This window comes from Mustela nivalis (genome assembly GCF_964662115.1).
Source record: "Mustela nivalis genome assembly, chromosome: 1".
Classification (NCBI taxonomy): Eukaryota; Metazoa; Chordata; class Mammalia; order Carnivora; family Mustelidae; genus Mustela; species Mustela nivalis.
This window is the reverse complement of record NC_139020.1, coordinates 133,273,501-133,297,941: the sequence shown is the minus strand read 5'-3', so window position 1 is coordinate 133,297,941 and position 24,441 is coordinate 133,273,501. Positions and strand designations below refer to the sequence as shown.

The 24,441-nt window shown below is 39.5% G+C and overlaps 1 protein-coding gene across 3 annotated transcripts in view; it reads right to left on the bottom strand.

The window, feature by feature from the left end:
* The window catches only part of KCNH8 (potassium voltage-gated channel subfamily H member 8), a 373,867-nt gene extending 364,061 nt beyond the window's left edge, over positions 1-9,806 (bottom strand). For all 3 annotated transcript variants that reach the window (XM_082729065.1, XM_082729066.1, XM_082729067.1), the window contains exon 1: positions 9,720-9,806. In XM_082729065.1, coding sequence (XP_082585191.1) covers positions 9,720-9,795 — 76 coding nt within the window. In that variant the 5' untranslated portion in view covers positions 9,796-9,806. The remainder of the gene's footprint in view (positions 1-9,719) is intronic.
* Between the last annotated feature and the right edge of the window lie 14,635 nt (positions 9,807-24,441).

Here is a 24,441-nt window from a genome sequence, read left to right as displayed (position 1 = left end):
ATGTTGAATTTCACTTACAGAAAACAAATGTACATTTTAAAATTATAATAGGAAGTCGCTTTTTATCTTAAATTCAAAAGTAATTTAAGTGATGGGATTAAAACAAATATACTGAAATGTTATGCAAATATTAGTTACTAGTACTATCTTCCAAATAATTTTATAGCTTTTGGTTTCTTTTAACCGAAAATACACTAGACAATATGGAGCACTGTACAGACAGGCAAGAGTCCTCAGTGATTATTAATTCTATTATCCTAAAGCCTGAATCCACATATTGTTTGAAAGAGGGCAGCAAGCTCATTTTCAGATGACTGAAATGTAACCTAACCAAAGATGTACCAAATTAATAAATACAAAAGCTGCAGTCCCAAGACATGCAATCTTTTCCACCATTTATAGAATCATAATAGAAACATTTATTTAGGAATGAAGGTCAAAAATATGCCCACTTTTATCTTCTACATTATTCTCTCCACTGAAGAAATAACCAGAACACCACAATTAAGGGCAGGTCTACTTGTCAAACTGGGTGTTTTGAGATTTCGGTAACATGTGAACATCTTATGTGGATCCCTTTTTCTAGGAAATCAAACAAAAACATGGAAAGGCTGATAAGTTCTCTGGTCTCAAATCCTTCTAGTTCAATCACTAGAATGAGAACCTCATTTGGACTGCCAAGTACAATAAGAAAGCCCACCCAAAAGACTTAACAGAACAAAAGAAAACATGAAAAGAAAGAAAGAACTTTAGATTATATTTGCAAGTTGGAGAGCTAGGTACCCTTATTTCTTCCTGTAAAGTCTTTGCAGAGAAAAGGTAAATGATCTCTGTTGAAAGACGTCAACAATACCTGATAGTGGAGAATATATTTATCCCAATAAAAGCAGACTCAAAATAGGTAGAAGAATTTCTTCTGTACGAGGCTAACAAGGTAAAAACACAAGATGAGGTCACTATAATAGCTATGAGAATTAGAATATCTTCTATAGAGAGATTAGCCTGACAATAAAAGAATCACAAGTTCTAAAATCAGCAAATTCAAAGAACCAAAATCGCAAAGAAAATGGATTTCTTTATTTTTTTAAAAAATGGACAGTAGATTTTCTTTGATGAGCAAAACTTCTTTGCACAGTGAAAGCATTAAGTAGTTCCAGACATGAGTCTTAAATACCAATCTAAAAACATTCTTTAAGTGACAAGTACTTAAAGCATAATATATCAAAAGAAAAAAAAAACAGCATATACTAGAAATGGCTAAAAACTTTAAAGCAGAAATTCCTTTTTGCAAGAGTTAGAAACTAGAAATGATACCACAGATTGCCCTAGTTTGTTTATACTTGCTATAAAAAACACATTTTAAAGGCAGTGTGATATAGTAGAAAAATCACAGGCTATAGTAGAAAAATCACAGGCTAGTGTGATAACATACAAAAATGCTGAGCTCGAGTTTTGTCATCTGTAACAAAAAGGGGGGCTGCCTTCCCCCTTGCTGGGCTATAGGGTTGTGTAGGAAAAATAAAGCACCAGTGTGGTGTACAGAATATATGTAGACATACCCAAAATGGTAGCCACTATTATCATTAAACTTTAATGAAAGAAATGAGTACTTGAACCATGTGAAAATGAGGTACTAGAAGCCAGTCTAGAATTATGTTTCAAAACTAAAGCTAAACATCGTAATACTGAATCAAAGGAAAACCAGTTAGCATCAAAGGGAAATAAAGACAATTACTGCACAACCCTAGCCTTCAAGGAGTTTGCAATTCTTTTACACAAAGAATCACTTACTGAGCAATGACTTTGTTCCAAGCTAAATCTGAGCAAGGGGAATTCAAAGGAATAAAGACATAGTTAGGACTTGAAGGAACTGAGCGCTGAAATATGAAAGCCTATCATCAGAACAGAAGTGAGTGGGCAAGATCACATGGAAGCAAAGAACAAATGGCACCCAACTCGACTTGGAGCATCACAGAAAAAGTTTAGATACAAGGCAACCCTCAGGATGGCTCTTGAAGAAAATAAAACGTCTTGCTTGTCAAGTGACCGGCAGAGTCCGGGAGACCAGAACGAGCAGGGGATTCAGGGTGAGTATGTCTGCAGTCTGGGAGACAATGGTTTGAAAAGATTCTGCAGAATCATCTTGGGGTTATATGACACTAAGGACTTTGGACATTCTCCAGGAGGTAGCCAGGAGCTGATGGGTGGCTTTAAATAGGAGAGTTAAATGATTAAATCATACCGCTTTTATTGGAAATCACTCTAGGGATGACTTAGGCTGAAGGGTGGGGAGTAAGCAGGATAAAGGCCGATGGTCACAGGGATCCAGTGGGAGTAAGGTTACAACTGTGTAGGTAAAAAACAGAGGAACTAAACTAAAAGAAGCAAGGAACAGGAAGTGAGGAGTCAAATTAGGGCATTTCTTTTCTTTTTTTTTTTTTTATGTGTTTATTTGACAGAGAGAAATCACATGTAGATGGAGAGGTAGGCAGAGAGAGAGAGAGAGAGGGAAGCAGGCTCCCTGCTGAGCAGAAAGCCCGATGGGGGACTCAATCCCAGGACCCTGAGATCATGACCTGAGCCGAAGGCAGCGGCTTAACCCACTGAGCCACCCAGGCGCCCCCAAATTAGGGCATTTCTAAAGGAAAATCTCAAAGACCTGATAACCAATTAGATGTGTGGGCAGTCGAGGGTGACCCAGATTTCTAGCTTGGAGAAATGGGTGCGTGGTAATGCCAATAATGGAGCCAGAAAACATAAGAAGACAAATAGGTTTCATAGGCTAGGAAAGATTACTAGTTCATTTGGGGACATGTGAATTTTGAAGGGTTTAAGGGAGATAGATAGTGCATTAATGGCTATGAAGGAAAACCAAAATATACCTTCCAGGGAATTTATAACCCAAGAATTATATTTGACTGAATTACTGAGAAAGCTCTTCGGTTGCTCTAGTTGCTAAATATGAACTATGTCACAGGTAAAGTTGAAATCTCATCTTTTTTGTTTGTAGGCTCTGCTAAAACAAAATGGATTTAAAACTTAATATTTAGACTATCTCAGCAAATATACATTGCCAGGGTGAACCCTACTATCTCTGCAGTGGTTGCAATTCTGTACCTTTTACTGTTGGCATTTCTCCAGTCAACTTCACTAGGGCTGAGTGCTAGCACACCCTCTATTCTTTTTCTTCTCCACAGGCACAGTTTTATAGTATAACACAGCCCTGAAGGAGAAGCGTACTCAGCTATGCGGTCAGAAATCAATCTCTCCCTTTCCTAAGAGATAAAACTTAGCTCCCTGGGCAAAGCAGACATTTGTAAGAAAATGAAGAACACATCAATCCACTGCATTCTCTGGGACCCTTGTCAAAGTGTAAAAGCATTTTTTGAAGAGAAAGAAGAAACTTCCTAGGTGTCAAGGTAAGCATTTCTCTTGCATTTCACGTCAGCCTGTGGAATTTGGAAAGGTTGAGAGTTTCCAGGCACAGATGGCACCATACTCTCTTACAAAGATGTGAATCCACCACCTCCAATGGCTTACTAAGACTATGTACTCTGACTTCAAAGACATTCCATGTCCCACCTAACTGACTTCCCATTCTCCTCTTGCCTCTACCTTTTGCCATTCATGCCCTCTAAAAGACGCCCCTCTTTTAGCTTCAATGACAATGAAACACAAATTAGCAGAGTAAACAGATATCATCTTTGCCCTTATCACATATGAGCCAATCATTCCCATCCAGAAGCCATTCATTATATACAACCCTCCCAGATCATTCACCCACAGAAATTATTCCTGTCTCGTCCAGATTTGCATAGCCTTTTGCCTGTATTTCCTGAGTATTCTTATCTCTTTCCAACCTATACTAATTTTTGCATACATTTGTCATCTTCTTTGAGAAAAGATTTATTCCAAAAGATCCTAGCATAATGGCTTTGTATATAGACAGTGTTGATTAAATACTGTTGAAGAAATGACTGACTGATTACTGATGAATAAGGCAGAGATTTCATCAGGGGGACTATATCATTCTAGAAGAACATTGAGTCTAGGATATCCCAGAAACTAGTAACTCAGGATCTTCAATGTATTTCTCATGCTAGAAGAGGGTTCATGCCATGGCCTTTGGTCTACAGGTGAAATTAAAAGCCAGAGCCTAGGAAAAATATATTATGAGCATAACTTCCATTTTTAACACATTAGCTATCATTTTCCTATATTTAATGATGTCAAAACAAAATTATCGAGTATTTTAAAACTACATAATACAACTTTTCTTATTTGTGTATTTCACTCATCAAAAGAAATAAACATATGTCTGATAAAGACATAAATCCAATTCTTATAAATCAGACGCTTTGTTCATTGCATAGAAGTTATGAAAACCACTGTGATAAATAAATCCTTTGCAGTGTAAAGAATTCATCAACAAAGTCAAAGAATGAGAATAAATAATTCCCTCCTCCCTCTTCTTTCTTCTCTCCTCTTTCTCCCATTACCTCTCATTATCTATACATAGGGAGCACCCTGTTAAGAGACTGGGATTAATACTCGGAAAACAATCCAACAGCTCCCACATTACTTCTAGACCAGAGAATTAAGAGTCTCTCAGGACGGCTGACTAAAATGAACAAGACTAGTTGTACTGATGTGCCATCTCCAGATGTGAAGCAAGATGGGAACCAACTTACTCCCTCCAGGAAGTTCGGCCTTATATTCACTAAGATTCCAGATGTAAACTCAGGAGGGTTTCATGCTACAGAATTTCAGAGTGTGTTTAATAAATCTACTCTTTAGAAGAACAAATGTGAGAACATCCGGTTTTGTATAATAATACAACAGTGCATAGCAACTGTATAGACAGAGTTTCAAGATGACGCCCAAGATTCCCAACTGCTTGTGTATACACTTTGTCCAATCCCTTTCTCTTGCCTATAGGCAGAACAGATGATTTTAGAGGTGTGATTAAGATCCATAATCAGTTGACGGTGAGTTAATCAAAACGGAGATTATCCTGGCTGGACCTGACTTAGGCAAACTCTTAAAAGAGAGACGCTCCTTCCTCCTGGAAGAGGCAAACCATAGGTTGTGAAAGGGCTAATGAGAGGACATGTGGCCACAACCTGAGGGCAACTGCTGGTTGCTGAGAAAAGTCCTTGGCTGACAGCAAGACAATAGAGGCCTCAATCACAAACTGCAGGAATTAAATTCTGCTAACAACTACATGACCTTGGAAGAGGGCCTATAGCCCCAGCTAAGGACTTATTAACAGCCTTGTGAGACCCTAAGCAGAAGACCGACCTAACCCTTGCCTTGTTGTCTGGCCTACAGAAAATGTAAGATAATACGCCACAAAGTTTGTGGTAATTTACTACAGAGAAAAAGAAAACTGATAAGGAACTATCTCCCTAAACATGAACAATAAGAATAAAAGAGACTACGACTAGCATATAAAAAAATTCTTAAAGACTCTTTATAAACTTCTATTTGGGGAGCGATATCTCTAGAATGCTAGCTATTTCCTTGCATGTTTTCATGTAATAGCCTTTTATAGACAGACCCATACATAATGGAGCTCATTCTTTTTTACTGGCTAAATGCCTTTGCTGGTATTCTCCAAACTACAACCCAGCAAAGACTTAGGAAGATCTCCAGTGTCCCACCTTATTCTTCTCCCTTCCCATAGCCCTGGGTTCATTATCCTTCTCTTTAAGATTGTAATGTTAAGAGCTCTATGTTCCTTGATGAAAGCATGAAAGGAAAGATGGGGAAAAAAGAAGAAAGGAAAGATGAAAAGACAAACCACTGCAGTTGCCCCTGTAAAGAAGTATTTCAATTTTAACAAATTTCCTTGGACCAGTTTAAACAGGCTAGACAGGAGTACATAAAATATATGCAAATATGAATGAGTGTCTAAGCTACTGTTATTCTGAATACTTTGACTGGCATCTCCTTGATAGAGACCACTGGGTTACAAACTTCCTTTAAATCTTAAATCTTGTCTCACTAATTCCAAAGGAGAACCACTGACCAAATCGTTGATAGGACTGGAAAATGTAGCCAAATACATACCTATGAAAATGTAGGCTAATATACCATTATGTTTGAAAATATGCACTTCCCTATGAATGCTTTATATCCTCAAAAAAAGAAAATAAAGTATTTTTCTCCAATGGTATCCCATGACAAATATTTATACTAAAAACTATTTTTTAAAAATATACTTATATGTTCTCTACTATACTTTATTTTGTGCTTAACACAAAAGTCTACTCAGAAAAGATTTTTTTTTAATATGGTAAACATATTTAAAAAAGTGTAGGAAAAGTAAACTAGCTACAGGTCATGAAGTTAACACTTAGTGTGTGAATGTGTATATCTGTCTGTCTGTTTTAGATTGTTTCCAGTGAGAAATGTGGCTGCTTGTGAGGAGTTAAAAAAAACTCATTGGCATTACTCTTTTGTCCTAAATAAGGCATACATATTCAATGTTTGCAAGTTTCTTAGTCTCATTGCACTTCAATTAAACATAAACCAGGAGGACATATTTCAGAAGTAAATGTATTTTAGGGTAGTTTTATATAAAAAGATTTCTATTTCAATAAGTTTTTAAAAATTAAACTGGATATGAAAAAAATAAATTCTAATTAATTGTCCACAATTATCCTTCAATCCTGACAAAGATTAAAGATTATTTAAGACTCACTTCTTAAATTCTAAAAGGAATAACTATTAAATAAAACAATAAATTGTCATCAGGTGATAAAATACATTAACTTCTTTTATGTTTCCTGTGATAATATTTCAACAAATAAATTAGGAAGATTATCTTATAAGCTTTTATTGTTGTATACTTGTTTTTTTTACCTGAGAGAAATTTTGAATGATGTTTTAAGTTTCAATATTTTCCATTATAGTATTAAGTCAGTAAGACTAATAACATTGCATGGTGGTTAAGTTAGCAAGGTGGTTTACCAGGGCTACTGTTCTTTCTCTTATTTTTTTCATCAGGAGTACCCAATATAAAATAAAATAAGAAATTAAGATGACTATATAAAGTATAACTAACAAATAAGGCAATGTACCAAATAAATATATTACATTTTGAGTATTATAACATCATTCACTTTCTATAGAGTTTTTATTTGGGCAGGTGGCAATTTGGCAAATTTAAAACTTGCAAACTCTTTTGTCTTGCACAGGAGAAAAATAAAGAAAAAGAAGGATGATCATAGGAAGAGTTTCAGGGTAGTAATTATACTTAAATTTTTATAAACACAGAAAAGATAACACAATAAGATAAAATACTTAGCCAGGGAAATAGTATGTCCATGATTCTAGATACAGAAATATCTGAAGCTAAAAATTTCTTTAAAGTATTTTTTAAGTTTCAGATTATTGAAGTCATCCTGCAATTCAAAAAAGAAGTAAATGGGAAAATACAATCTTCTTTCCTAGAGTGAAGTGTTTTGGGATGAGGGGTATTCATTAGATGTTGTAAACAAAACAAACAAAAAAGTCCTGCCAAAGTAAACCTCTATGTTACTCCTCCTTTTGCAATTTATTTCACTGATTTTCAGACTGATTTCATACAAAGTGGTTCCCTACAGGAATCCCCCAAACCCTGTAGAGCACAGACCAAGCATATTCCCAAACAGTTTTAGGTTTTGGTCTTTGTTTTTGGTTTCTGTTTCTAGATGCTGGTAGGTAATAATGGTCTTCCCAAATAAGAATCTAAAATTTCTCGTCTTCCATTTTATTAACATTAATGCTTAGGTTTTTGTTTGTAGGTTTTGTTTGTTTGTTTTTTTTTTAAGGGAGCTATTCACTAGTACATCCATCTACATGCCCTCTGCTTATCAAATGTTACAGTGACATAAAGAGACAAAGGTATCTCATTCTGATGCTCCAAAGCCCCTCTCATGAGTAACTGATACCTAAATATATTGCCGCAATAATTCTCAGAGCTGTGCTGGGATGATTCACTACACTTTGCATTCCATTCAACTTTAAATGGTGATGAGATTAGTAACTACCATTTACCAATAACCTCATTTTCAATAGATGCTTTTGGGATCCATGTTGAGAACCTTTGGGATTTAAATCTACAACTTCAAGAAGAAACATACGCATGAAACTAACCAGTTTCTAAGGTAATAATTAGTAGTACCCACATTTCCACATGCTTAAAGAAAGCAGTGGTGATTTTGTGTGCTGTTCGGGTGGTGAAGGTAATGGCAGTGGCAGGAACTATAAGTTTTATTACAATATTTTCTCTTATTGTCCAAAGAAGATACATTGTACTGCACTTCACCAATACTGTCTGACACATGTGAAATATAAAAGGGGAGAGAATGGTTAAAGCAAAAGTTAAAAACACCATAAGAATATTCACACCTTTTACCCTGAGTAGGGTGGACAACAAACATAAACATTGAAAAAATAAATAAATAAACATTGAACAAAATCAAGTAAATTCTTTACTTCCCTCCCATGTAAACTTTTCCAACTATTCATAAAGCACAAAGCCCAGGACTTTCTTCCCACCATAACAGGAATGTTATATAGACTACTGGAGTAGAAATAGAAATAGATGTACTCTCTCCTGTCAGCTCCATGAAATATACCATCATAGTAAAAAATAATTATACTTGAACCACAGAAAAGCCTTTAGAATGAGTTCCTGAGTTTTGTGTAAGAGGCAGAAAAAGGAAAGATAGCACACAGAAGCAACATAAGCTAGGAGGAAGGTGGGGATGTTCATAGTGAAACCAACGGAGAGCGTTTGTTAGGGGAGAAAGTACATACTCCTGAGCCTCTTGGGAAGACCAGAGGGCCCATAGAAAGGCTTGAGCAGCCTGGAAAGGAACGGGGACCTGACCGTGGTCCTGAAAAAGAACAACTTGCAGGTGATGATGAACAATCTCCAAGCATCCACACAACACCATATCCTCGTTTTCAACTATAACTGAAACAAGCTAAACGTCCATTAATACTCGCCCTCAAAAAAATATGTCCAAACTTTTCATATGATCAGCCTTTGTAATTCCCAGCTCTTCCCTCCCTATCAGTCTCTCCTAGGGTGTCAGGATAATTTCAGGATTGAGAGACTATTAGACTATTAGACTATTAGACTATTCTAGCTAAGAAGCAGGAATTAATTTTCTGACAAACTCGCAACGCTTAGAATTCTACAGAAAGCTTACACTTGGCAATCCTGATTCTAGTTTGCATTTCTTAAACTCTGGTGGGAAATCATGCCTATCCGAAAGACCTCAAGGAAGGATACTCCCTAGAAGCATAACATTCCAAACTCACCCTATAATCTAGGCAGCTTTGAAACTCTAGTAAGCTAAGGTGGCAATTCACTAACATGGACATTCCCACTTTGACCTCATAAAATTAATTTTTAAAAATTTCATAAGGAGATACCTAAATACGGGTCCCACACTGAACACGGGCGTCAGTCTTTCTTCAGGCTCTTTTCTAGCTCTCACAAACCCAGGAAGTCAAGGGGGCCAACTACACCAATCCAAAGTGTTAATACTACGCTGAACCTTGGGTGGGAGGAAATTTCTCCGCACAAAAGACACCTTTGCAAAAACGGAACGAATTTCACTCCGCTGGTGGAAAAAAAGAAGATAGGGAGGGAAAGTAATTTATACGTGAAAAATCATTCTCGGAAAATACCATACAACTCGTCGAAGTGCAAGACTTACGTGTTCCGTCAAAACGGGTGGCGATGGTGTCGAGGAAGGTGTTCTGGGGCGCCAGTAATCCTTTCATAACCGGCATTTTTCCAGCGTGGTGTGAAATTCTCCATCAAAGTTTGTCCAGAAGGATAGCTCAAGAGGAAAGCGCCAAGAATGGAGAAGGGGAGCGCGCTGACGGCAGCAGAGGGGGACCTGGCGCGGTGCTGGGGCCGATCAGGGGGAGGAGGATGGAAGGAGAGGGGGAGCGCGTTCCAGCCGCCGCTGCTCTGGCTGGAGCCTCTCGGCGAGCGCTCGGCGAGCCCGCCCTGTACTTCCAGGCTCAGCCCAGCGCAGGCTCCCACTCCTGTCCCCTCCACCTCCGCCAGCTGCCGAACCCCACCCCCCTCTCACCGTCCCTCCGCGGGCTGCAGTTCCCGCCGAGCTCAGCCTCGCCCCCCACCCCGCCCGCCCGGGAAGAGCCCGCGGTGGCCCGGGGCGCCGCGCCCTGACCTCGGGCGCTGGGGTCGTGGAGGACGGCGCTCGCTGCAGGGCGAGGCCCGGTGGCGCCGAGCCTCCCGGTTTCCAGGGGGCGCAGGGAAACGCGCGCGATTGCGACTCCCACCCCCCAGGAGCCAGTGAACAAAGACCCCTTTGTTCCCGCTCCGTCCCTCTCCCGGGGAGACCGGAGTCCCGTGGGTGTGGTACTGGAGAAGGGGAGGAGACAGGTTGGGGCAGGTACCCGGCCTCAGTCAGGAGCTTGGGAGGGGGCAGTCCCCCCACGTGGTGTCCGAGAGAGCTGAGGCCGCTGGACGCCCCAGGGGTGGTGGCCCTCTTCCGGCACACCTGACTCTGCCAGTGCCCCAGTCTGGAACAGGGTAGCTTCGAGTTAGTTGCGCGGCCCCTTCCTAGTCACCCAGGTCTTTCAGCTTGAAAACTAGTCCAAAGCGCACGGGTTTTTCCACCTCTCCTTCCTGGGCTCAAAAAGAGGTGTTTCGACCCCCAACTCCAGATTGCCATTGGTCTTCCCAAGCCATTCTAAAGTAAAAGAAAATAATAAAGAGTTTTTTGTTTTGTTTTGTTTTGTTTTAATGGACAATGGATGGCTTCTCACTCTCCGGCGAAATGAAAATAAAACATTCCTAGAAAAGTTTTGTTATTATTGGTTTGTGAAATACAATGTAAGTAAAACCAGTCAGCCTTGTAAAAAAAAAAAAAAAAAAAACAGCTTCACCACCAATTAGCCTAGCCCGCCTCCTCTCCACCACCCAACAACCCCACACCCCTACGCAACGGCGAGGCTTCCTCTGAGGCTGGAACCTCCGGGTGGAAAGCCTGGCCGCGTCCCTAGAACGACAGGTGTCATGGAAAACGAAAGTGGTCTCTCCCTGCCCTTCTACCCTTTGCTCACGCGGGCACTCCCAGTCTGCCAACATTCTACCAAGAAAAGCCTGGCCCAAGCCTGGGGCGCAGCCCTCCAGGACGTGGAGGAGGACACCCGCGCTGGGATTCTACAGAAAACCCTGCAAGGGAAGGAGATGTGGAAGCAAAGTTGAGAGCCTTGGGGTAGAAAAACAAACGTAAGCCCAGGTGCTGGCGCACCCGGAAGGAAAGGAGGGGCGAAGCGAACAGGTGTGTGAGCCTCGGCGAGGGGTAGCTCGAGTCCCCGCCGCCTGGGAGCTCCGGCTTGCGGGGAGCCCAGAGCGCTCGCCTCCCACTCCTGTAGGTAGCCAGACAGGGGGGAGGGGGGAGCGGGAGGGGTTCCTTGTTTGAATTCTCCCGGTTCCTGGGGCGAAGGGGGGTACCCTGAGGGTTTCGTCACGGCTGCCCAGGGCTCCGGGAGGGCGGGGGTGTAGAGCGGGAGGGAAGCATCCCCCTCTCCCCGCCCCCAATCCCTCTTTCTTCGTGATGCACTTCCTGCGGCCGAGGATTCCCTTTGTGTTGAAATTCAAGAAGATCCGGCCGCCGCGTGCAGCTAGCCGGGCTGGGGGCGCGGGGCAGAGGAGGGGATTCCTGAGTGGGCGGCGCGGGGCAGCAGACCCGGAGGTCAGGCTTTTGGCGCGGGGCCTCCCGCCCAGCTGGACTTCTCACCCGCCCACTCGGCCGCTCCCTCCCTCCCCCCAGTCCTTCCGTCCGGAGCCAGCTGTGCTGTGCGGAAACCGAGCTCACGTGGGCGGTGTCCCCCACGCGGCGCGCCGAGACTACTGCGGGTGGCTCTCTTGGCTCTCTCTCGGGCAAAGTGGGGAGAGAAAGCAGAGGGAGCCCCTGCTTCTGTTTGGGCGGTGCATTGCGTCCTAGAAAACCCAGACTCCTGCTGTTGCTGTAAAAGCCTGAGAACCGCCTCGCATCTAGTGGCTTCAAGTTCAGCATGAAATAGATTAGGTGTAAACCAGGATTCGGTTCATAAAATTTGCACTGTAGGGCTATGTGTGTCTGTGTAAAAACTGTTGTCTTGTGGGCTTGATGTACGTTGCCAAATGCATGAAATCACTTGCAAGAAACAAGCAAGGAGGGGGCTTCAGAATGGCAACCCCAAAAGAAAGCCTAGATTTTATGGCAAAAGAAGCCTAGCATTTATCACTCACTGTCTTGGTCGCTTCTCCAGTACAAACTACGTGTGGGGGACTGTGCTAAACACAACAATCCTGCCCTAAAATATCCAAACCTGAGATCCTATTGAATTCAATTGGTCAAAGATGGCTTTGACCACCTCCTACAAACTTATATCCCCACCAGGAAGCAGTCTTTCTTGACTTTTTTTTTTTAATCTTTTATTTATTCATTTGAGAATGAGAGAGACCATGAGTACACGGGTGGAGAGGTATGGAGGGATAAGGTGAAGCAGACTCCACATTAAGCAGGAAGCTGGACCAGGGACTCCTCTGGATGCCAAGATTCTGGGATCATGACTGAGCCAGAGGAAGACACCAAGGGAACCAGAAGTTTTTCTTGACTGTCATCACCACTCTGGTCTTGGGATCCAGGCCTTCTCTGAGTGAGTATCCAAAGAGGTAGGAATTAGGAGCTACCAGTTTCTTAAGGCCTGGTCCAGAAACTGTCAGAACTAAAGCAGGCACAGAATCCAGATTCGAGGGGAGGGAATAGAGGTCCATGTGTTAAAATCTCTACATCATTATGAGTATTTTAGTTTTGAAGGAGGCCGCCTTATAATAGTATTCCAAAATTTGATTTAAAAATCTAATTTTACCTATCCTAAATATGTCCATAAGAGTTTAGGGCTTCAGGGTACAAGATCTGGGCTCAAGTCAACAATTCTTTATAGGGAAAATGTTAAGACACAGGTATAAAAATATACATTGAAATTACTTGAGAACTACAGCCATGTATAAATGGCAACTGTTACTATTTTCTTTCATGTTTATTCTCTCCTGTTCGTGTAGGTCATGGAGAAGGTGTGACCACTAGTTGACCCAGGAGCTAGCCTCTCATCTTCCTCTACCCTTGTAAAGTTCTTTCTGCCTACCTTTCCCACCGACTAGAGCTGTTTTCAAGGATACAGACTTGAGAGAGCAAGCTTTTAATCTAAGCCACGGCTAAGGCCTCTGTGTAAACTTCTAAGATTCTGGTGCTTATATGCCAGCATCTACTGAAGACAGTCCCCGTATATAAGTTCTCTTGCTTGCTAAACCCGCCACTTACTAAGCTGGAATGGCCTGCCTTTTTCTTCGGTCTCTCCTTGCCATCTGCATACAGGACCCATTCAAGATTTTACCTGGGGAACTCCTGAGGTTTCAAACCAACATCTCAACATTTCATGCTGTCTTTTCAGTCTGGATAAGATTGGAAAAGGGGCTTCAGAAATCACTCACCCACCCCCATATCTGTTTGATGGTTTTAGAACTTTTTCTTGTCCATTTCATAATTACAGCATTCATTCAATACCGTAGCACAAACAAATGCTTCATTTTCATAAATGTTCGTGTATTTGACTGTAGGCTTTGAAAACATTGTTAAACTTTTCCTGGCAACAAGAATTTTAGCCTTCAGAAGAAGCAGCTATTTTAATGTATAGGCTGGTTAAAAAAGAGTGTCTACTCAGGATTGTGTTTTAGTTTTGTCTCTAGCACTTATCCCCTTTGCTACTTTGTTACTACTTTGGGCAAGTCATTTAGTCTTTGTGACATAACACTTCCTCATCCATAAAACTGGGATAAAATTTCCCTACCTTCTCCATTGAGTAGAAGAAAATATTTGTGAAAAATCTCTGAAACCTGTAATGTATGGCATATGATAATAAGGGATTATTACAATAATCTATTTCTCTTTTTTGTTGTTGTTTTCTAACACCTAATGCAAAGTCACACAGCCAGACCACTTTATACACAATAAATATCATTGACTGTTACAATGTACGGTCTTATTAACTCAGAGCACATTCATGTATTGACAACCCATTACAACCTATGGCTTCTGAGTTTTTCCTTCTAAATATAAGTGACTCCAGAAGCTCAGAAGGAAAATCAAGTTCATTCATTTCTTTTACTAATTGTTCCTGAGTTGTCCTGCTGTGAGGTCCAACTGAGTTGTCCTGCTGTGAGGATTCTAGTGGTACAGCTACTGACTCTTGTTCCCAAAATACACTTAATGTGTATACAACCTGGAATATTCTGGCAAAAACCTCCAAAGTCATGATTACAGTCAGGATAATCTAGATTATGCTTCAATAAAAACGTAAACTCTCAGTGGCTTGTTAAAGCAATGCTATCTCTTGCTCACTCTACATTTCCTACATGACCCAGTAAGTACCTCTGCTTGTTACTAGAGTCCAGATTGATGGAAGCTCTGCCCAAAATGTGTTTTTCTTGATAAGAAAAAGATGATCTGACAGAATATATGCTGTGTTTTAAAACTTCTGCCCACAACTTAATGGTTAAAATGAGTCACATGACTATCTGAATTTGAAAAGGGTGGTAAAATACAGTTTGTTTTGTGCCCAGACTTAATTTATAAAGGTGACAACAGAGAGGTCAATGCCATTGAAAGAGAAGTCCAGTGTTACTTACAATTCCCCTAGAAAGGAGAGACATGACTCATTAGGCAGAGCCACAGAGGAAACACCAGATTTTGGTCAGGAAACAGAAGCAGGAGTGAGAGGAGCTCTTAAACCACAGCCTTTACTGTGGTTTGCCTCTGTGGGGAAGGCAAACCAGAGCAGAGTTTAAGACTGGCTAGTTTGAATAGTTGTGGTGGGCTTTAGGCTGCAAGGGTGGTCTGTAGCTGCCGAGCACCTGGCCCTGTGGTGATTTAGGGCAGGGGAAATATTAGTTTGAGGTGAGAGATTTAGATAAGCTCATTGATCAATTATGCATATGGTCTTCCTCACCTGTAAGAGGGAGAACTTTGGAAGCACCATGTGAACCCTCATGTACAAAAGAGAAATAATACTAATACACTACCTTGGACTTTATGAAAATTAAATGAGTTAACAATATAAAACATATAGAATGGTATCTAAATTACAGTAAGGGTCTATAGTAATAATATAGGATATTATTATTATTTTAGGCTGTCCTGTACAGACTCTCTCCTTGGAAACTTAGGTCACTGCAAATGACCTTCGGCAGTAATTGGATAGCTGATTCCTAGAGGCGAAGGGTTTCCACTAATACCTTCCTCAACTCTTAGTAAATTTTCACAGTAGTCAAGTCACACAGCCAGACCACTTTGACATTCAGTGAATGTGAGCCTCTTCGGGAGGGTAGACAGTGAAAACTGGGGCTAATATTTGCTTTATTTATTTATTAAATCTAACTATCTTTCCCTTACCTTGGAGATCTTTTGTCACAGGAAACTTAACATTATGTCCTTTAGTGCCTACCAAAGTTTTCAATATTCTGCTCAGGCCTCTTGCAAAACGCTGCTGCCCCAATTTCATCAGACTTTCATGGTAAACACCCTCCATTTCAATCTTCTCTCATCCGTCAGTGATTTTATTTATTTTTTTTTAAGCTTTTGTTTATTTATTTAACAGAAAGAGAGAGAGCACACAATTATGGGGAGTGGCAAGCAGAGGCAGACTCCCTGCTGAGTGGGGGAGCTGGACTGGGAGCTTGATCCCAGGACTCTGGGATCATGACCTAAACTAAGGCAGGCACTTAGGCGCCCCCTGCCAGTGATTTTATAACTTCATTCATCTGACCATCTTTCCTTTCTCCCAGAAGATGAAGTGTTCTCTGTAAAACAATCACAAACCCCCTATAATTTTTCAGAGCTGACTTCCAGAACCATGTTCCATTTCTTGAGCCCTTCTCTCCTAAACATTTATTTCTCTACTAGCTTATTCTCTTAACCTATAAATATTCCAGATTCCCTGATATTACTAATAAATAATTTTTCTTGATCTATGTAATCTTTCACATTTCCTTCACATGCAAATTTCCTGAAAATTAACCTATAATTACCATGATTACTTTCTTACCTCCTCATTTTCTCATCAACCCTTTATAGTCTGGATTTTTCTTCAGCCATTCTGCCAAGATGTCTCTTACTGAAGTCATTGATGACCCTAGTTGTCTAAACTAATGCACATTTTCAGCCCATATATGCCTGATTTTTTCCACCTGCATTTGACTCTACCGGTTAATTCTTTCTTAGAACTCTCTACTCCATAAATTCCTAAGCAAATTTTCTTGTCTTGGAAAAAAAGACTCTTACCTGTTGAAGGTTTAATTTTCATTAAAAAATCTTTTCCTTCTACTTGTCTTCACATTCCAGTGTTATTCAAGAATTCATAAACTCGATTACTAAAGCTTTTCATGTCCATTACTGTCTTATATGAAATATCTCTTCTATAAGAATATTTTTCAAATATTTATAAGAAGCCCAGACCTCTCCTCTAGGCTTCTCACAATATTCAACTATGGACTTTATATTACACTTTGAATATTTTTCCCACACAAATTTTTGTATCCATCTTTATGTAAGGCACCAGGGAGACACCCTCCTCCTTTCTGGTTTTTTGTTTGTTTGTTTTAAGATTTTATTTATTTATTTATTTATTTGAGAAAGAAAGAGAGAGCAGGGGTGGGGGAGAGGAACAGAGGGAGAAGGACAAGCAGACTCTATGCTGAGTGCAGAGCCTGACACAGGACTCCATCCCAAGATCCCGAGGTCATGACCTGAGCCAAAATCAAGAGTCAGACGCTCAACCAACTGAGCAAACTAGGCATCCCCTTTCCTGTATCTTAGTCCCAATATCCATCAAATATTCACACCCTTATTTTATCTCCTAACTATATCCTAAGGAATCTCTACTTATTCCATCTAATCCATGTCCTAGTTTGGGTCTTTTCCATGTTTTGTGTGAACTTCTGCTCCCAAGCGTGAACTCCCAAGTGGTTTCCCTACCTAAAGTTTTATCTACCTCAAAGTCATTCTTGACATTCCAGCCAGCATGAGCTCATTAATCCGTCCTGTCCCTCCTCACACTGCCTAGAGGGTAAAATCGAAGGTCTATGTTATGAGCTCAGCTTATCCCTTCATGATGCATTTCTCATCATACTCAAATTTTTTGTTCAAGGAAAACAAAATTCCTAGAAGTTCCCAAAACATGCAGTGCTCTTCAAGAGACTGTGACTTTGATCATACTATCTTCACTTCCTGGAAAGCACTTTTTAAACCTCCTTAGCATGACTAACACACATACCCACGTTCTACTCCCGCCTATTTTGGATGCCCCTTAAAACGGAGCCATTTTGCTTTCACAACAGCTGTTGTATATCAGTTGTATATAATCTGACCTAGTTTTACTTCTGTGCTTTTAAGTAAGTTACTTCTCTCTTCTGAATCTCATGGGAATTATAATAACATACATTTCACAGAACAATTGTGAGGGGTAAATGAGAAAAGACAAAGAAATTGACTAGGGTAGTGACCACCATTTACTCATCATTGTATTTCCAGTGACTAAAATGGTTTCTGGCACAGTGCAGACATGGAAATATTTGTTGAAAGAATAAATGTTAGTTATCACATTTATCTCAATCATTTCACCCATATGCTACTTTCTGTTTATTAGTTTATCTCTCTATCTCTTGCACCACCACCAAAGCTTGCATCACCAAGCTTTTAAAGGTTTATTATCTTGGGGTGCCTGGGTGTCTCAGTCATTAAGCCCCTGCCTTAGGCTCAGGTCATGATCTCAGGGTCCTGGGATTGAGCCCTGCATCAGGCTCCCTGCTCCACAGGAAGCCTGCTTCTCCCTCTTTCACTCTCCGTGCTTGCATTCCCTCTCTCACTGCGTCTCTCTCTGTCAAATAAATTAAAAAAAAAAAAAAAAAAAGGTTTATTACCTTAAGAAAACTTTCTTATCCAATCTCCTATTTAAAGTATCTGGCATAAGATGCATTTAAAAATGTCTGATGAATGAAGAATGAATGAAGTTATTCTACAGCAGGTCTTCCTCTTCAGCAAGTGCCAAGACTGACTTTACCACTCCTTTGTTACAATTCCCTTTGCTATCCAAACTCTTGTTGGATCGATCATTTATAGGCAGAAAATGAAGGGAGGAGTTTGTATATGATCTAAACTTCTCTGATCAAATTATTGATCAGGTACTTTCTTTTTTTTTTTAATTTTTTGAAAAAAAAAGTTTATTCTTAGAACAGTTAGTTTATAACAACCAAAAGTTCAGGTACTTTCTAATGTATATAAGGATAATGTACCTTCTTTAAATTATAGAATTTCAAGCTGTAGAATCTTTCTTCTGTAACCTTTCAGAGTGAGTCCAAGGCAAGTTCTCATGACTCTGTCCTGCACTGGAGCCTCCATCTCTCCAAGACAACCGTACTTTTATTTTTTTAAGATTTTTTATTTATTTATTTGACAGACAGAGATCACAAGTAGGCATAGAGACAGGCAGAGAGAGAGGAAGGGAAGCAGGCTCCCTGCTGAGCAAAGAGCCCAGAGAGCCCGCTGTGGGGCTCAATCCCAGGACCCTGGGATCATGACCTGAGCCGGAAGGCAGAGGCTTTAATCCACTGAGCCACCCAGGTACCCCAACAACCGTATTTTTAAAAAGAGGGGCTCCAGTTGTTGGATGTTTGTTAAGCTGAATGGACTATACATATTAACAGACAGGTGACTATTTGTGAAAAGTGAGGTGATATAATTTCTGCTTAACAAAATATACTTATTAGTAACCTCTTCCTACTTCTTTTTTTTTTTTTTTTTTTATTTATTTGACAGACAGAGATCACAAGTAAGCAGAGAGGCAGGCAGAGAAAGAGAAAGAGAGGAGGAAGCAGGCTCCCTGCCGAACAGAGAGCCCGATGTGGGGCTCAATCCCAGAACCCTGGGACCATGACCTGAGCCGAAGGCAGAGGCTTTAACCCACTGAGCCACCCAGGCACCCCCATCCTCTTCCTACTTCTTAAACTATTTCAAGGCAGTTCACTATTAAGACATACACAGAAAGTTAGTTCAAATGATATACATAATATGAGTGGTGGGATTATAAGAACTTTTATTGCTTCCTTATAGTTTGACATATTTTCCAGATTTTCCCTAATGACTATGTAATACTCTATAATGAAATCAAAAATACACCTGGAAAAATCAGAAATTATATAAAGGAGGGATCCCTGGATGGCTTGGTCAGTTAAGCATCCATCTCTTGATCTCAGCTCAGGTCTTGATCTCAGGGTCATGAAACCCTGAAAAGAAAAAAGAAATTATATAAAGGAAAGAGCAATTTATTATACAAGAAGTGTGATTTACTCATCTGAGCATTAAACTAAGCTCTGAGTTAAGTAGAGGCCAAAAGAGGGCTTGGTGAATATATAAGCATCTCAGTCATTTGGGTGAGATCAAAATCTTCCCTGGTGCTAAATTCCAAGAAGAAACTGTCACTTTGTTTTATTGAAATAACAAGATATTGGGCGTCAGAAACTCACGTTCCACTACAGGCTCATTCTCAACTAATTTTGAGACTTTGATCAAAGTCTCTGATCTCCAAGTTCCCTTCCAGTTTTAATATAATGTGATCCATGTTTAGGGAAAATCTTTCAAAATAAGATTGGGGGTCATGTCTTTACAACTGAAAATTGAGCCCTCGCAACAATCCTTATGGCCCCTGAGAACTTGGAAGAAAAACTGTATCCGTTTGCTCACATACAGATAAAGACAATGCAGAGTCTTGCCTAATGCATTAAAGATGAAAAGAGTGACTCTTACACCCTCCTTCCCTTTCCTAGATTCTATCCTGGTTTCTGTTTTTAGACTTTCACACAAGGAAAAAATATATATATAAAGTCAGTCTTTTTCAAGTCTCCTGCTGCTCTTTTGTATGTATTTAAACCCAATGTTTTAGCAAAAGATGAGAATAGATGCTCAGTGCTGATGTAAATGGCAATGCCGTCATCACTCAGCTAATGGAAAACAGAAATAAAAGGGTAGAGAGGGGGAAGGGAAGGGCCGAACAGTTCCAAGTGCTGATGAAGTAGATGTTTAAAAGTTTTAAATTCTTTGTAGTCAGACATCATGCTGTTTATTGCTTGTTTAATCTCATAGTGCTGGCTCAGTGATCTCTTTCTTTTCTGAATTGTAGTAGCACTATCCAAATTCTGTTATTTGGTTATGTCTTATGAAATACCAAGACATGTCTTCTTTAAATATCTTCTTTCTAGAAAATTTAGTTTTGTCACCTTTCAATGTCTGCCTGTCTTGGGTTTTCTACTAGATCAGAGACGTCTTAGGAACCAGGGTTGTATTTTAGATGCTCTGCGTCCTTCCTGGTGCCTAGCTTGAACTTTGCTCTTTGTAGGTTTTCCATATAGACGTAGGTGTCCTCCAAACAGAGTAGGATATTGGCACAATGTAGTTTGGTTTAAAGGACTTAACTATGATCTCCATGTTGTCAACTTCTTCATTCCACTACTTCATTCAAAATCCTTGGGGCATCTGGGTGGCTCAGTGGGTTAAACCTCTGCCTTTGGCTCAGGTCATGGTCTCAGGGACCTGGGATCAAAACCCATGTTGGGCTCTCTGCTCAGCAGGGAGCCTACTTCCCTCACTCTCTCTGCCTGCCTCTCTGCCTGTTTGTGATCTCTGTCTGTCAAATAAATAAATAAAATCTTAAAAAAAAAAAAATCCTTGAACTGCAGATTCACCTCAACTACATTTTTTTTTTTTTTTTTTACTTACCCCACCTCTGCATCTACTTTTCCATCCTTCTTTCTATCTATCATTTTCTCCCAGACTCAGCTCAAAATTCACTTTCTCTGAAAGACTTTTCTCCTCTGGCCATCACTTTTTTTTTTTTTTAAGATTTTATTTATTTTTTGTCAGAGAGAGAAAGGGCACAGGTAGGTAGAGTGGCAGGCAGAGGCAGAGAGAGAAGCTAGCTCCCTGCTGAGCAAGGAGCCCAATACAGAACTTGATCCCAAGACCTTGGGATCATGACCTGAGCTGAAGGCAGACACTGCTTAACTGACTGAGCACCCAGGTGTCCCCTGGCCATCACTTTAACCTTCAAGATTCAGTTTTTCCTTTGCTGCTTCCCAGCTTTGAAATGTTTCTAATGTTATTCCATTCTAGAAACTTTGCTCCTAAATAGTCTGTAAGGAATGGTGTTGAGTAACTTTTTTCATATTGTGAAATATGCAATAACTAGCACGTTATAGTAGCTCCATAAATGCTAGTTCCTTCCCCTTGTTGCTGCCTTAAAATTGCACAGTCAAAACATATTTTAAAAATTACACTGCTGAAGTCATTTCTGTTGGTGACCTTGGCACTTAGGGATTATTGCCACTCTACTGTGTTCACTAATTCAAAATGGAGTGCAGTAAAGTGACAAGAAATTCACTACAATTTTGAATCATCAGATGGCAAAACTAGAGACCACAGAGACATTGACTCTAGTAGAGGGAGAGTGGTGCACTAAGACAGGCTATGACTTTTCCAAGGTCAAACAGTCAATTCAAGAGAGAACACTTAAAACTAAACTGTCTCAGCAGTGTACCCTTGTGACTTTTCTTTATGTCTCTGCTTTTCCTGGATTAATATTTTTTCAAACGATGAGGGATTATTAAAGTGTGTGTTTCTTGACGCTCACTCCCCAGATGTGACCATGGAAGATTAATTTCTTCCTTTTCTTTTTTTCTTCTGATAAAATATTTTCTTCTGATAAAATATTCATGGTAGTTCATCTTTTGTAAATCACCTTTAAAGCTTCTCAACCTGAAGTGTTTGTGCCCCTGATGGATCACGGCATGTGGTGAAGTTACTTCTAAAGCCACAGGATAAACAAGGCCCATCTTCCAGAAACTTAATTTTCATATTAAAGTGCAGCTATATATTTCCTTTTTAATAAAGGGTTGTTTTTTTTTTTTTTTTTTTTTTAATTTTGATGTTGTGGCCACTACTTCAGGCTATTCGTCTTGGAATATGAATTCAGGCTGTCTTGAGGTTAGCAGATATCAAGACAAAAAGTTGACAGAGTGAATGTAAGACTACGTAGTAAGTTGCAAAACTCTACAGTGTCAGTTTATAGAACTGTCTCTTAGGTAACTTGTGCTTCAGCTTTAACTTTCTGTCAGTCTCATTCCTTGGGTTCCCTACCATTTAGCAAAGTACTGAACACAATACCCATTGTCACCCAATAAATGTAGAATATATACTGAGGATGACAAATAGTTATTGAGACCATTTGAAGAGGTAAATGAGACATCAGACCGCACCAAGAGGTATGAAGACCCAACAACGCCATAGCAGGGACCACAGGAGGTGAGAAGGTACAACACTTTGAGAATATTTTAAATTCTAAGATATATTAGAAAGAAGCAATTCCAGACTATCTCGAGGAATAATTTCATTTTAAATTGCTGACATGAGAGAAAATAGATGGAAAGTTCTATAAAGCCTCTTATGCACATGGATTTTTATAAGAACAACCATTCACAGTTCAGTAACTTTTACCTTAATTGATCATTTTATTACACAATTACATGATATTCTATGCTGCCTTCTTTTATTTTTTCTTAGAGAGACCCACATAAAAATCCCTCTTTATAACATTAAAGAAAAAATTATATCTAAGTTTTAATTAAAAGGAAAAAATAAAAAATGAAAAACTACAGTTTCTGAAATAATGAAATCATTAGAATTTTAAATCTTTACATTTCTGGGTTTTATTTTCTTTCACCAAAAAAAAAAAAAAAAAAAAAAGTCAATACTTTCAACATTGCAAGGTAAAGATTATAGAAAAATTGTTCCCTAAGAACGAAAATTATCAGTGTCTTAAAGACTCCAATCTGCAGTTAACTTTTCACTTCTTTCTTTTAGGTGATGATTTCACATGGCAGTCACAATCTCTTTTGGAAGGTGGGAGGTTAGATCTGGAGCAAGCAAGCATAAAAATTGTTTGTTGGACATGCAAAGATACATTTGAGTGGGGTAAGCCCCCAATGGCTTATTCCTCTCATTAAAAATACATCAAGATCAATAACACAGCTGTGCTTAAAGCACAAAATGATTCAAAATAAAAGCCATTCACAGAGTGATTCAGGTACCATAGAGACTGATTGCCCCAATGAAGAATGGGTGAGTCAATGAATGAATGAATGAATGGAGTTAAATACTCCTGGATCAAATGGCAGGTGTCTTGGCTCAGTGTGCTATTTCTGTACAGTGGGGTGCAGAAGTGTGGACCTTTTTGAATTTTGGAAATGAAGAGTATTTTTATCGATCAACAAACCCACACTGCAGCTCCTTTATATTAAGTTCGAATTTCGACAGTTAAACACTCCCCTGGATAGCATTTTGTAAGCTTACTCATTCTTCACTGCCAAAGGCAACAAAGCGGGAACATCTAACAATTTTAATTGCTATTAAATGCTTATTTAAGCACATGTGGAAAAATTTCAGGGAAAATAGCTAAAATCACGTCTTATTCCACACTGAGTGCAGAGATCACTTAAAAATAAAATCTTTTTAAAAAATCGCCTCTTATTCTCTCTTCTTTTTTAAGGATTAGATACTTTGAGTGTTCTACTTTCTTTTGAAAAATGTGTAGCATATTCCTTTATTCAGAGGATGAATAGTCCGTAATCATGTTGATTGCATTTAGGAAGGAGTTAGGAATTATAAACTAGATAGTCAAATTTTAATAATTAAATTAAACATTTATCTCTCCCATTTACAAAATTTCAAGTTCTATTTTATTGCTTCCTGAAATATAATTTAAACAAACCAAAAAATTGGAGGTTTTCTGTAGGTTATAAATTTATGAAACTTAAAAGCCTAACTTTACTTAGCAGTTGGGCTCTTTTACATTCTCATAAAACTGGGCTAACAAAAGTTTGAATACACATGTTTCAAAAAGTAAATGGAGGGGGAAAAGGGCATTCTACACATGGTAGTATAATTGATAAAGTAGTGGACTTGGAATAAGGAGACTCAAATTCTACTACTGAAAAGTTATGACATAAATCATAAATACTTGGAATCTTTGTCACCTAATAAAGAAACTTAGTATAGACAATATAGCTCAGGTTTCTGTGGAAATCTCCCTAAAAGGCCCGCGGCATTGTGATAGGCCTCAAGTAGTTCTCAGACTATCATACTAGGGGTTCTTTGTGGGATGATTTTAGATTGTACCAAGATGACATTATGTTATTTCAATAATTATCTATTACAAAAATACATATTAAAAAATGTTTCCCATGTCTATAGTGCTTAAAATATTGTTTAATGTTTATGTTCTTAAAATATTTAAGTTTTAAAAGAGATTATA